General features: G+C 51.4%; 1 protein-coding gene across 3 annotated transcripts in view; it reads right to left on the reverse strand.

Annotated features, from left to right (window-relative positions):
• Positions 1-15,012, reverse strand: part of RIN3 (Ras and Rab interactor 3) — a 120,847-nt gene that overhangs the window by 34,319 nt on the left and 71,516 nt on the right. For all 3 annotated transcript variants that reach the window (XM_068541391.1, XM_068541383.1, XM_068541400.1), the window contains exon 4: positions 5,301-5,373. In XM_068541391.1, the coding sequence (XP_068397492.1) occupies positions 5,301-5,373 (73 nt within the window). The remainder of the gene's footprint in view (positions 1-5,300; positions 5,374-15,012) is intronic.

A 15,012-nucleotide genomic window follows, 5' to 3' on the forward strand; every position in this document is an offset into this window, starting at 1 on the left:
CCTGCTCATTCCCACCTCTGAGCTCTGCATGGAGGGAACGCCCCCCTCGTCCCTTCCACCTGTGTCTACTTAGATTCTACACATTCTTCAAGGCCGCACCATGGACCTCCTCCTTCTCCATAACCCAGTATTGTTCAAGGATTTCATGCACGTCTGCCATCCCACCCCCATCATCCAGTTCAGCAATTTATCCAGGGGCCACCTCTTCTGATCCAAGGAAATGCATACACAGGATGGGGGTGTTCGTTGAGCATCTACTATGTGCCAAGTATCGGGCTGGGTGTTACCCAGGTTGGGCCTTACATCACATCATGTTATTATTATCGTAACACAGCAACCCTATGTAACACAGCAACCCTATGGACAGGCATTATTACTTTTGTATTAGTTAATTCTGGATCAGCTCCTGGGGGAGCTGCTAAGATGTGGATTCTCAGATCCTCGCCCAGGGGTTCTCAGTGTTGAGTCTGAGTGTGGGTCAGGAATCCACATTTTTAAACAGCTCTCAAGTAGATCCTGATGACCACAGCCTTGGGTGGGAATCAGGGAGCCCAAAGCAAAAATAAAAATTAAGCACTTCTCCAGATATATAATATATATACATGTACATATATATGTACATGTATATATACACCTTATAAACTATTAAGTCCTTAAAATGCATTCACAAAAGTAGAAATTTGAAAAATAAGATTTTTAGAGTAAGCGTTCTAACATTTGCCCCCGCATTCTGGTGGATCAGCTTGTGTAGCTCGTAGAGTGCAAAAACCCCTCTCTAGAGGCCTCTGTCCTAGCTGGTGACGTTCAAACTTTGTTGACCATGACCGTCAGTAAGAAACACATTTGGCATCTTGATGTCATGTACACACACACACACACACACACACACCCCTAAAGAGTTTAGCAAAACAAGACTTATTCCAACTACAAGAGACACATTCTGATATTTTCCAGTCTAGTTTAACTTTTCATTAAAAAAAAAAGAGCCCATCATGATCCCCTAAGCTGACTTTATGATCCCCTCTGGGGTGTTTTCTAACAGCAACAACTAATTCTCCAATTCTCTGGACGCCAATGGGATGTCCCACAAGTTAATGCCGGCACTAACTGCCTGTAGTCAGCACGGACCCACAGGTTTAAGGACTCAGTCCCACCACTTCGGATGCCCGTTGCAAGTCTCAGGCCACCTGTACTTCTGACCGGCTGGCTATAAATCAGGGGCTCTCATGACCCCCTCCTCACGTTTGAGAGTTCGCCAGCTCGGCTCACGGTACTCAGAAAAACCCTTTACTTACGTTTACTGGCTTATTATACGGATACAACTCAGGAACAGCCAGATGGAAGAGGCGCGTGGGCAAGCTTTAGGGGACAGGGCTCCCTTCCACGCCTCTCTGGGTTCACCACCCTCCCAGCACCTCAATGTGTCTGTCCCTCAGCTGGGAGGTTGGTGGGTGGGGCTGAAAGTTCCAGCCCTTTGATCACCTGTCCTCCCGGTGACCCGCCCCATCCTGAGGCTGTCTAGGGGCCCCACCTGTTTATTGGTTAGCATAAACCCAGGTGTGACTGAAAGGGGCTCATTAGGAATAACAAAAGACACTCCTGTCATTCAGGAAATTCCAGGGCGTTAGGAGCTCTGTGTCCAGAAGCTGGACAAAGGCCAAATATATTTTCGTACCAATATACTGTTACCTCCTAGTGGGCGGTGACCCACAGATTAAAAGCCCCATGCTCCACACATATTATCTCATTAGTTCTTTCACACAGGCTAGCTTTCTCTTCCCCTCAGGGGCGTGGCTCCCCCCGCCCCACCCAAGGTCCTATAAAGCTTTGGGGTGACCTGGGGAGTGCTTCCAGCGTGGAAGGCCCAGGCCTATGAAACCATATCTGCACCCCTGCGATGCCCCACGGCTCCGTCTTCTCACAGATCCTGGGTGACTTCAGTGGTTTTCAGAGTCAACCACTGCAGAGGGAAAAGCACGACTTCCTTTCAGTTAAAAGAATTTTAATTTTTTTTTAAGTGAGGGAGAGGCAGAAAGACAGGAAAAACCAGCATGAACTTTGGAATCGAGGGCCCTGGTAAACCCCTAGCTCTGCCATTCCTGGCTGGGTGTCATTTCCTTGTCTTGGTCTGCCAGTGGACAGGACGCCCTCTTACGGGGTTACTATAGAAACCACGCAGCACAGCAGGGGAGCACCTACTGGGAGCTTGTTTGTTTCCTCCCCCTGCTGGGAGCTCGGGTCAAGGGTGCTTCTTGCGGGCCTCCCAGCAGTGCGGTCAGGCCCCTTCCCTCTGCCCCCCTAAACCAGGACCGTCCAAAGGCAAGACTGTGGCTCCTGGTCAAGGTGGCTGGGAAGGCAGCTCCGGACATAGTGATAACAGCTTCCTTCGAAGGAGAAGAGGCCCAGCCCGCCTCCCCCTCCTGCCAGGAGGACGGTGGCAGACTAGTCACCTAGGCTGGGTGCCCGGCCACCTCCTAGAGAGGGCGGGCCCAAGGGGCTCCTCCTTTCTTTCCTCATTTCGGTTAATGGCACCCATTTCACAAGGCTACTGACTCCTGACCCCAGGCTGTGCTGAGGATCGGACCTCACCATCCTTGAAAGGGGCTTAGCAGAGTGCCTGGTGTGTAAGAAGTGCTCCAGGAATGGCCAAGCGTGTTCACGCTCCTGTACCCAGGATAGGAGCCCTGACGTCTCCCCAGGCTTCCCCTACTGCCCCGACCCCTCCCTGCAGTGACTGCCCCCAGCCTGCTCGGTTCCCCATCCCCTGCCCCGGCGGGGGCCGGGATGGCTGCGGCGCCTGGCTGGTGTCCCTGCTGCCCTTGCTCCAGCCCACTACCGGCTGCGGCCACGTGGCTCTGCTCGAGGCAATCTGTCCGTGAGCAGCAGCGAGCTCCCAGCACCCGAGGAAGGAAGTCCCCGCATGCAGCTCCTGGGCACGGCGTTCCAGGCCTTCCAGGCCTTATCCCCCCACCCATGTGCCCAGCTCTCCCCCTGAAGCCATCCTGCTGCCAGGCCTTTGCCCGCGCTGTGTCCTCTAGCTGAACTCTCTTCCTGTCCTGCTTTGCCTGGCCTCCAGTGTCACCCTTCCCACCAAGAGGGCCTGGACTCGCCCCGCGCGGGGAAGGGGAGGAGCTGCCGCTGGAGGGGAAGGAGCACAGGCGTCCTCTAGGTGGAGAACTGAGCTGTGTGACCTGAGGCAGGTCAACTCCAGCTGCAGCTTCTTCATTTACCGATACAACAGCAATAAGGGTACGCTTGATCCTTTCTGGAGGATTCACTCCGTGCCAGACGCTCTGCTGAACAAGCTCCTTGCAAGGATCTCGCGTCTGGTCCTCGGCACGACCTGGGGCAGGGGTCGAGAGCCACATGAAGTGGGTCTGCAGTGATAACACCTCCCCGGCAGCAGCGTGCGGGGTTAGAAAGAGCTCTGTGGGCAGCGTGCAGCACAAGCCCGACTCAACACAGACGCCCGGTCCACAGAGCTGGTTGTAGCCGTCACTGCCACGGTCCCACCTGGACCCCTTGGATGCCTTTCACCGGCTCTGCGCACCCATAGCCCAGCCTTGCAGGGGTTTGCTCCTGAGGGCCAGCACCCGTGACCCTCAGAGGCTTGTCCGGACACACTGGAGCCTCACGGCCTGCCCCAGTGGCCCTGCAGAGAGCCACAAATGCCTGGGTGTGCTGGCTTGGGGGTACAGAAGCCCAGCCCCGTGGCTTTATAGTGGACCCCGAGGTCTGCTTTAGGCTCCAGAGCTGCTGGAGGGATCTGGCTGAGGCTGGGACGGCCCCTGCAATGGACCCTTGCTGGGTTTCTCTCCAGTCCCTGTCCTGCGCCCCACTCCCTTGTCGCTTCCTCCTTGGGGGCAGGTCCTGCAGCGCCCCCTGCACAAGGATCCTCCTCTCCAAGTGTGCCCCTAGGAGACCCCCAGCTAGGCTGTTACTATCATTTTCTTAGAAGCAGTTCCCAAACCCTGGTTTGCAGACAGGCTTGTTATAAATGCAGATTGTCTGTCCCTTTATCTTACTTCTTCCTCCAGCATCTATGGCATGGGTATTATCGTTCCCATTTTACCAAAGAGGAAGTTGAGAGATTAAGATTAGCTCAAATTCTGGGCTCTGCAATTACGTCATCCTTCATTCGTTCATTCACTCACTCGAAGCACCTAGCATGGGCCAAACACTAGACTAGTGCCTTCTACTAAGGTAGAACTTCTCAGAATAGGAAAGGGCCTGACTCTGAGAGCCTGACATGTCATAACGTACAAAGGGTCAGGGAGCCGCTGATGCTTTGCTTTGTGGGCCTAGAAGGACATGCTAGGTCATCAGAATCATCGTGGAGCGTACACAGTGGGGCGGCTGTAGAAAAGATCATGGACCTTGGAGCTCTATCTACTTTGAATCCCCACGCTGCCATTTACCAGGTGCGCGACCTTGAGCAACTTCTCTCAGTCTCGGCTTCCTCATCTGTAAGATGGGACTAACAAGAGCACTTACCGGGTGGAATTGTTTGCAAGATTTAAAAAGATAATGGATACAGAACTCTAGCACCGTGCTGGGTACCTGGAGAGCCCTCAACAGGCAGCAGCTTATTATCAGCATCACCTGTTCTGCCCACGGGGTCCAGGAGGGTCCTGGTAGATGGGGGTGGTGGTGTTCTGGGTTGAGTGTGGTTTTCACCAGAGGCAGCATGAATGGTCTCTTTGAAGCAGGGGGAGGTGAGCCTGGGGCCCTGCACCCCAAGACATCTTGCCCAGCTCTGCTTAAGTCCCTGTAGCTTAAGCCATTGGTTTTTGGCACCAAAATGTATTTTTCAATTCCTGTTGACCTGCGACCAGTTCTGAATAAATAGACCAGCTCTGAGGGTGGTTACCAGACACCCTCTCCACCCAGCAGCTGCTTCACAATCACAAGCCCTCCCCCACGGAGGGAGGGTATCAGCCCTTCCTGCTGTTCCTACAGGAAGTCCCCTCTATAACTCCTCCAACGGGGCGGGTCAGGTCCGCACAGGACTCCAAGCTGTTCTGGAAGCCGGAATACAGGAAGCTGGTATGACGGGCAGTGAGCCCAGGGGGCAGGTGGTGGTGAGGGAGGGGACTTTACCGGCCGGTCCAAGCAAGCAGCAGAGCCAGCACCCCCCTTCACAGTTACCAGGGTGAAGCCGGGGGACTGTCCCCTCTCTCTGCATCCTGTGGGCTCCACACTTCCCTCTGGGGGCTTCCCTGTGACACCCCCGTCCCCACCCAAGGTTGCATGGACATCTATTGCCATCAGATGACCTCCTGGGGGCCTGGGCTACTCACCTACTGACACAGTAGAATGCGATCAGTCTGAAGATGTCCTCAAACACAAGAACCGAGCCTTCCAGGTACAATACTGCGGAGAGAGGACAGAGGCCTTGGATGAGTGTCCCTGTCAAAGGGGAGGAAGGTCCCTGGGGAGGGCGTGTCTGCTCTGTGCTCACTGTAGGTCGCAGCACCTGCTACAGCACCCGGCCTGCTGCGGCCGCATGTACATCAGCTGCCCAGTGGACCACAGGGAGGTGAGAAATGAACTTCTGTGGTGTTAACCCACTGAGATTTCAGGGGCCTTTCTATCGTCGCAGATGGTGTTACCTTAACTAATACAAGCTCCTCACATTGAGCGCAATAACACAGAAGACTCTAGATTGTAAAAGCAGAATTTAAAAACGTCTTGAGGAAATTCCCTGGCGGTCCAGTGGTTAGGACTCGGCGCTTTCACTGCTGAGGGCGCAGGTTCAATCCCTGGTCTGGGAACTAAGATCCCGCAAGCTGCACAGCACGGTCAAAAAAAAAAAAAAAAAAAGTCTTGAATTAAACTTTCAAGGTCATCTCCACTTGCCAATTCTGAGGGCTGTGACGGGCCAGCAGGAGGACAGTTTCCCTGTTCTGCTGTGGCCTCCAGGAGGTTCATTGGTCCAGGGGTGCTGGACTGGGGCCACTGGCCTTTTACCCAAGAACCCCAGGGCCTGTTAGAACCTCACTTGATTTGGCTGCACATGTAATCCAAGAGTGAGGGTGACCCCAATATTTTTCAGCTGTGACAAGGAAGAGGGATCAAAGCATTTGCCCAAGAGCCCATCCCAGGGTGGATATGGCTGCTTGGAGGGGCAGGGCGCCGGGGTATGGCAGTCAGTGCCCGAAGCTGGGGCGGACTGCCCAGGGGAAAGCGTGGCACCACACCGTACACTGCTGCAGAGCCCCAGGGCAAGGGGCCCAGACCACCTGAGTGAGCCACTCATCAGGGGTCTCAGCAGCCGTCCATCCGCACACCTCCTGACTCTCATCCCAGGGCTCCATATGCCCAACAGGCGACGCTCCCTGCATGTGGGACCCCACAGTGTACTTTCTTGGGCCTCAGAGGGGCCAAGAAATATGTGTGCATCACACTTCAGTTCCAATTTCCTGAGGTTCTTCTAGCGTCCATGAGGCAGAGGGGGAAGGCAGGACCCGGGTTCCAGGCCTGGCTCCAACCTTGGGATCAACAGTGTGACTCTGGGTACACCCCTCCCCCTCTCAGCACCTCAGACCCGCCACCTGCAAAGGGAGGAGCCCTTCCAACCGTAAGCACTCGCGCATCTAGGTGACAGCAGCCTGCTGTCCTATTTTTCAAAGCCTAGGACAGCTTTCCGCTGCATTGGTGATCTGCGAGATGGTTACAGGGGACACATGAACCAACACGTTTTGTTCTAATAGCTTTATTTTAATACATTCCTTCCTTCTAATACTATTGCACTGTTCTACACAGTTAACATGATTTTTTAAAAGATTACATTCATCATTTATTTATGGCAAAGAGACCATGGCATCCCACTAGGATAGTTATAAAAATTTAAAAGGGAGTTTAAAGAAAAATATTAGATAGATTACAGTACTCGGAGGTACCGGGAAGATGCCCATAAAGGACAAGTCTGAGAAACATCAGTGCATGGAATTACCACCCTCTATGAGTTAACGGCCATGAGGCAGCCCATGGCGCCACCTAGTGGCACATTACTGCATCGCCCACTCTCTCCACAGGAAGCAGCACAAACTGGCCAAAAGATCTCCGGTAGTTGCGAGAGGTAAAGAGAACGCTCCACCTGCAAAATGGGAATGTAAAGACCTTTCTCAAGAATCCTCCAAGGGGGATTAGTGGTGATGCGCGCAAAAAGCCTAGCCTCCTATGCTGGGCCTGCTCAACAATTAGCAGGTTTTCTTCATCATTGAGACATGGTCTGACCTCTGCAGACACAGATTAAACCCTTAAGATAGTCAGTCCCTCCCTCTCCTGTGCCCCTGGCACTTTCTATAAAGGCTGCAGCTCCTTTAGACTTAGTTTACCCCACTCTGGTCCGCTCCTCGGGTGCAGGGACCAGGGCTCATTCATTTTTGTAGCTGGGGCCAAGCAAACTTCTAGTGACCCAATCACATTTTTACTGTGAAAACTGTAGATCTGTCAACGCACAAGCAATAGTCAAGGCTCATGTTTGTTTCTTTGTAACCAGGTCTCTTCTGCCCCAGCCCCCTGCTCGCACCTCCCCGTCCTGCTCGTGGGAGTAGCGTCCCTGCACACCAAGGACACACCCGGGGGAGCTCCTGTATGCCGGGGCCAGGGCTTTGCCCACATTTGAGTCTCCCTCGGTGCCCAGCACAGTGTGTGGCATGCGGTTTGGGACATAATTAATGTCTGCTAAATGTCTGTCTGGGAGGGAGACCCCAGAGGAGTAGAGGCCCCCAGGGGCGTCTGGTTAGTCTCAGACCTCCCACTGCGTAGATCATGGTCCTCCCTGCAGGGGCCCAAAGGGACACCTGGGACTTGAGGGAGTCCCGACAGGCAGCCTCACACTGTTCTGGAGCAGAGGTGAATGCAAACCGTAAGAGTTAGACGATCCTTTGTTCCAGTGGGTGGTGGTAGAGCTCAGCTTCCAGGACCGCCCTGTGTCCTGCACTGGCCTCGTGGTTGTATGCAGGTGCCCAGGCCAAACAGCCCGAGTGTGAACGTGTCTCCAGCACATTATTGCGTATCCTACCTGCACCTCGGTTTCTTCAGCTGTATAACAAGGATAGGAAAGTACCCACGTGTTGTGGGTTGAATTGTGTCCCCCAAAAAGACACGTTTCAATCCTAACCCCATGAATGTGACCTTATTTGGAAAGAGGGTCTTGTCGGGTGGAATCAAGTTAACACAAGGTCAGAATGCGTGGGGTGGGCCCTAAATCCAATGATTGGTGCCCTTAAAAGGAGACAGGTAGGACTTCCCTAGTGGCACAGTGGTTAAGAATCCGCCTGCCAATGCAGGGGGACATGGGTTCGAGCCCTGGTCCGGGAAGATCCCACATGCCGCGGAGCAACTAAGCCCGTGCGCCACAACTGCTGAGCCTGCGCTCTAGAGCCCGTGAGCCACAACTACTGAGCCTGCGCTCTCGAGCCCGTGCGCCACAACTACTGAAGCCCGCGAGTCACAGCTACCGAAGCCCGCGTGCCTAGAGCCCGTGCTCCCCAACAAGAGAAGCCACCACAATGAGAAGCCCGCACACTGCAACGAAGAGTAGCCCCTGCTCGCCGCAACTAGAGAAAACCTGCGCGCAGCAACAAAGACCCAACACAGCCAAAAATAAATAAAAAATTAATTAATTAAAAAAAAAAAAAAAAAAAAGAAGACAGGTAAAGACCTGGGACGCAGACACTGAGAGGAAAAGACCATGTGAATGGAGGCAGACGCTGGAATACAGCTATGAGCCAAGGATTGCTGGCTGTCACCAGAAGCCAGGAGAGTGCCTTGAACAGATTCTCCCTGGTCTCCAGAAGGAGCCAACCCTGCCAACCTCGACTTGGGATTGCTGGCCTCCGGGCCTTTGCTCATGCTGTCTCCTCGTGCACGGAGGATCCAGCTTCCCCCTTCCCTGCCTTGAGGGATCAGCTCCAGGTCCACTTTCTGCCTCAAAGCCTTGCTGGTACTCCGACCTCTCCCACAGGAAAGCCACACGCAGGAGGTACTGTCCAAATCACACATTCTTGGCTCAGGAAGCAGGGTATATGTGCTCACATTGTGATGTGAGCCGAGGGTTCTCAGACGGTGAGACTGAGAACAGGAACGGGTCTCACTTTGCCCATCACCGGCACTGTGCCCAGCCCCGCGCCTGGCACGCAGGGGAGGCTCTGAGGAGGACAGCTGGGCTGACCAGGCCTCCTGGTGTCAGAATCAAGAGTGGACCAAATCTCCAGAGACAGAAAGTACATCCGTGGTTGCTTAGGGCTGGAGGGGAAAGGGGACAGGGGACACGGGATGGAGTTTCTTTTTTTTATTGTGCTAAACTATGAAAAACATAAAGTTTAGCATTTAAACCATTTTTAAGTGTACAGTTCAGTGACATTAAGTACATTCACACTGTGCAACACGGGGCTTCTTTTTTGAGGTGTTGAAAATGTTCTCAGATTGACCTTGGCGAGGGCTAGACAACTGAATATACCAAAAGCCACTGAATCGTACACTTTAAATGGGTGAACTGTATGATACTGAATACATGGAATAAATACATCTCAGTAAAGCCATCATTAAAAAAAAGAAAATGCATACATACAGAGTGGACTGAATTTCACTTCCTGTATTATGTTTTTCTGGGATTTTTATAATGAGCATGTATGACTTCTGTAAGTAGAGAAGCTATAAAGATTCTCTAAATTTTTCTTGAATTTCCTAAATCTCTCTGTAAATTTTTCTCAGAAGCCGATGGGTTTCCAGAGTCCTCTCACTCATGCTGCTTCGGTGCCCCTCACAGCACTGCGGGCACAGCTGACAAGCTCCCCGCGTCAGCCACTGCCTGCTGGGTCCTCCCATCAAAGATGCTGGCAACCTCTGCTCACCTTTGAATCCTTGAGCAGCAACTCCTCCGCTGTATACAGCTTCCAGCCTCCTCAGCAGAAACCGCGGCGGGAACACGCCAGACCCTGTCTAAACCATCCCGCTTTCAAAGAGTGAGGAGAGAGAAAGAGCACCAGCCAGACCCACCTTCTGTGTCCCAAGGTGACAACAGGTGACAACACTGGGGCTCTGCCCCTGCCTAGAGAAAAGGAAACTTTTCACCTCATGACTCACCATCAAGGCTGAATCGGGACAAGGTGGAGACTCCGGGTCTACACACGCCGGCCTGGCTTCTAGCATTTACAATCTCAACGTCAGTTATCCATGAAGAACCGAAAGCCGTTAGAAGATTTTTTGTTTTAAGAAATTCCATCTTATCACTCAATAATACAAATGAACTGCCAAGGCAGGAACTGTGTATGTATCTTTTGTTCTCCATGGTACCCCCAGCACCAGGCGTGGCGCTTTTAGCAAATTGCTCCATCTCTGTGATTACATTATTGAATGTCGTAAATGGAGTCATGCAGTACGTATTCTTTGAGATGGGCTTTTCCCACTCTGCATAATTTCCTCGAGGGTCATCCAAGTTATTGAGTGAATCAATACCCCGTTCCTTTTTAGTGCTGAGTAGTAACCTATGGTCTGGATGTACCATAGTTTCCTTGGTCATTCACCCACTGAAGGACATCTGGGAATTTCCGGTTTTTAGTTATTATGCACAAAGCTGCTGTGGAACATTTATGTACATGCTTCTGCATGAAAATATGTTTTCCTTTCTCTGGGATATATGCCCAAGAGTGCAACTGCTGGGTCACATGGTAAGTCTACCCTTCATTTTCAAAGGAAGGGCCAAACTGCTCCCCCGAGTGGCTGTACCATTTTATGTCCCACCAGCGATGAAGGAGTGATTCAATTTCTCCCCATCCTCGCCAGCTGGGTGTTGTCACTATTTTTTATTTTGGCCATTCCACTAGGTGTAGAGTGATATCTCATTGTGGTTTTAATTTGCATTTCTGTAATTTGCATTTCAAAAAGATGTTGAATGCCCTTTCGTGTGTACATCCTCTTTGCTCAAGTGTCTATTCATGTCTTTTCCTATTTTCTAATTGGACAGTTCCTTTTAATGTTGAATTTTTAAAAAACGTTTTATTAAGATATCATTCACACACTATACGATTCACCAATTTAAAGTGCTTGATGGTCTTAGTATATTCACAGAGTTATGCAACCATCATCACAATCAATTTTAGAACATTTTCATTAGCCCCCCAAACAAACCCTGTACCCATTAGCAGCCACTTTCCATCCTGCCCTCCTCCTAGCTTCTGGAAGCCACGAATCTACTTTCTGTCTCTATGGATTTGCCTGTTCTGGACTTTTCATATACATGGAATCATACGGTATGTGGCCCTGTGGGTCTGGCTTCTTTCATTTAGCATCATGCTAAATGTTCATCTGTGTTCATCCATGTCCGTGTTGCAGCAGGGGTCAGCACTTCATTCCTCTTTATGGCTGAATAATACTCTGTTAGATGGATACACCACATTTTGTTTATCCATTCATCACTGATGGATATTTGGGTTGTTTCCACTCTTTGGCTACTACAAATAATACTGCATTGAACATTTGAGTACAAATTTTTATGTGAACATATGTTTTCATTTCTCTTGGGTATATTCCTAGAGGTGGAATTGCTGGGTCCTACAGTAACTCTACATGTTTAAGAAACTGCCGGACTGTTTTTCAAAGCAACTGCACCATTTTACATTCCCACTAGCAATGGATGAGGTTCCACTTTCTCCACACCTTTGCCAGTACTTTGTCTGTCTTATTGATTCGAGTCATCCTAGTGGGTGTGAAGTGGTATCTCCTTGTGGTTTTGATTTCCATTTCCCTAAAGATTAGTGATGTCAAGTATATCTTCACGTGCTTATTGGCTATTTGTATATATACTTTGGAAAAATGTCTATTCAGATCCTTTGCTCATTTTTATTTGGGTTGCTTGCTTTTAATGTTGAGTTTTGAGAGTTCTTTATGTTATAGTTACAAAGCCTATGTCAGATGTGTGATTTGCAAATATTTTCTCCCAGCTATAGCTTGTCTTTTCATCCGTGAACAGGGTCTTTCAAATTTTATGTTAAGAATGAAAAAAATGGGACTTCCCTGGTGGCACAGTGGTTAAGACTCTGCGCTCCCAATGAAGGGGGCCCAGGTTCGATCCATGGTCCGGGAACTAGATCCCACATGCATGCTGCAACTAAGAGTTCACATGCCACGACTAAGAAGCCAGTGAGCCGCAACTAAGGAGCCCGCCTGCCACAACTAAGCAGCCCACCTGCCGCAACTAAGACCCAACGCAACCAAATAAATAAATAAAAATAAAAAAAAAAAAAGAATTAAAAAAATGAATACTGTCCAAGTTTGCGAAATAGTAAGCACTCGACTGGTGCTGCATAAATGATTCAGTAGGGATATTTCCAACCTGCTTTAACGAACAGTCAACTCTTCTTTGCACTTGGCAGTATCTATAGTTATAACTGATGTATGAGGGATCTTTAACCAGTTATTATCCTTATCTAGACCAAAGTCCCCTGTGCAATCTTACTGACACTATTAAGTCCCTCTGCAGACATTTTCTTCATAGTTGGCCCAAAGGTAAAGTTTAGCCAAGCCTGGCTTAATTACCACACATTCCTAGTGACTGAGGTGAGTGAAATCGACAAGAGAGATGTCCTACGTCATGTTCATTTTAAGCAGAGAATGGCTATTGGTACGTGCCTTCTTTAGGGTCTGATTTGTCTTTACTAACAAGTGAAGGATGAGCATCTGTTCACCTAAGCCTGACCCTGGGCTTTGATGAGGAAAAGATGGTCACACGACAACACAGAGTGAAGCTACGCCTTGCCAACAGTTATTAAAATTGTGAAGTGTACAGGTTACTCAAGAAACGCAAACCGTCTTCCTTGTTGGCAGACGTCCTTGTTAACCTGAGAGATCTCTGTTCAAACACAGTTCGGTTGACAACAGGAGTTATAAATAAATCTCCAGGTATGACCCTCATTTGAAGGGCTGGGTCAGAGTCACTCTTTAGCTAGGACATTATGTATTCAACCACTGACAAATATTTATGTGCTCATACTCTGTAGAAATAAGGTGAAACGGATTTAGAAATCGAGAGGAAGCCTCACGGTGAGCAGGGCGACAGGCAACTGGCCGCTGGTTTTGGCCACAGAACCCAGCTGTAGCTCCTTCCCCAGGGGCAGAGATTCGAAACAACCCGCTCATTCTCTTTTATGATTGAAAGTTTGGTTGGGTGAGGGTGGGAGAGATGTTCATTGATTTTTATCTAAGAAAAAACCCTGTACTTAGCAAGGCCTCAGTATGTGTGTTCATGGAATGGGCCCCGGATGGATGAGAACTGCCCGGGAAGGACAGCGTCCCCAGAGGGACACAGGAAGGGCCGGTGTTGGCAGAAGAGGCGGGGTCTCGGGCCTCTCAGAAAAGGCCGTCACACCTGGCCGGGGGAAACCTGGGTGGGTCCAGGAAGTGGCCTCACTCCAGAGCCTTATGTGACACTGTTGAGCCAACCTTCTCTAAAACGGATCACCCAGAATGGGTTGGAAGACAGATCCTAATGGATTCTGATCCCACTTCCTAAAAGGGGCCCTAGGTCACCAAGCTGGGTCCCTGACAGCAAAGGCCAGGAGTGCAGAGCCTGAGGATAAAAAGCCAATGTGACCAGAGGCTGGGGAGTGGTTCACAGCTGGAGCAGGAGGCGGGGGGCGGGGGTGGGGGGTGGGGGGGGGCGGGCGTCACCTGCAGGCCCATTCTTCCAGGTATCCCTCCCATGCCCCCTCAGCTCCTTCCCCACTTGGAAGGTCACAGTTGCCTTCTGGCTCGTGGGACCCACCGCTGCCTGGCAACACCATGGTTGCCACGGGAACCACCACCTGGACAGTTTGTGGCTGAGGAGGAAAAAGGACTGTTTACTGCTATCATCAGGCCCAATTTTCTGTGATAGATGAAAACTACTTGCCCTGTTCCCAGGGGTGGAAGTGGGGAGAGTGACAATTTCTCTGGAGTCCAGGGGACCCCGTGGTTCCAGGCCCAGCTCTGGCACCACTTACTTCAAGATGTTGCTGCAGTGCAGCTGGGTCACCTGTGAAATGGGAGAACGGCTCTACCCCCTCCAGAAGGAAGGGTGCTGCTGGACTAGGGCTTCCGGAAGCTCTGGCTCCAGCAGAAGGAGAGTTGCCAGGAGAAGTGAGAACAAACAGGCCTGCGCCAGGCAGCAGATCTGTGTTCTCGGAGCTGACTTGCTGCCCCGCCATACAACGACTGGAGCTCGGAGTGAGGCAAACTCCTGTTCCCGTTCCAGGCAAAGCCCAAACCCGGACGGTACCGACCGGGCATGGGCTCCTGGTTCCATCCCCCACAAGCCTTCAAGTTAGAGAAATCAAGAGACTTGATTTCTCTAACGGCCAAGTGAGGATACGAGTAACTGAGGCCCTCCCCTGGCTGTGCCGAGGCTGAGTGGTACCCCACAGGCAGGCCCTGAGTGAGGAATAGCAGCCCCTCCACCAAAGATGACACAGAGGTCTGGAAGGTCTGGGGTGGGGGGAGGAGGGCAGGGGGGCGAGTTAGAGCTCAGGGACCTGGGAGAGGATGCTGATCTGCAAATGTGCTGAAAACAGTTCCCTTTCTCTGTCCCTGGCTGTTACTGATGGTCCAGGGTGGGCATCTTGGCCCTTGGTTCACTGGCTGGCCCTGGAGTCCCTTCCCTGTCTATGTACCAGTCTGTCCTCTGTAAATCCCACACACCCCCACCAGCCCTGAAGCCTCTCAGTGTACATTATCCCTCCTTAGCCCTCAGTCTCCCTCATCAGCCACGGGCCCCTGGGGGCAGGACTTGCTGCAGGGCCTTCTGTTCAGAGTTGGGGCACGGCAAGCCTTTGCCCCATGTACCTTTGACTAGAGGCCAATGGGAAAGGAACAGGGGAGGACCTAGCAGCCATGGCCAGGGGTCCAAGCAGGGGGCCACTTCCACATGCTCCCAGTGCCCCGTTACAGGGTTTGGCAAGGGAGCAAAGAGGTGGCTGCAGCCCTGCACAAAACTGCACAACTTGACGAGCAGAACGCCAGCTGGATTTA

Source organism: Eschrichtius robustus, chromosome 1 (assembly GCF_028021215.1).
Source record: "Eschrichtius robustus isolate mEscRob2 chromosome 1, mEscRob2.pri, whole genome shotgun sequence".
In the NCBI taxonomy this organism is placed as follows: domain Eukaryota; kingdom Metazoa; phylum Chordata; class Mammalia; order Artiodactyla; family Eschrichtiidae; genus Eschrichtius; species Eschrichtius robustus.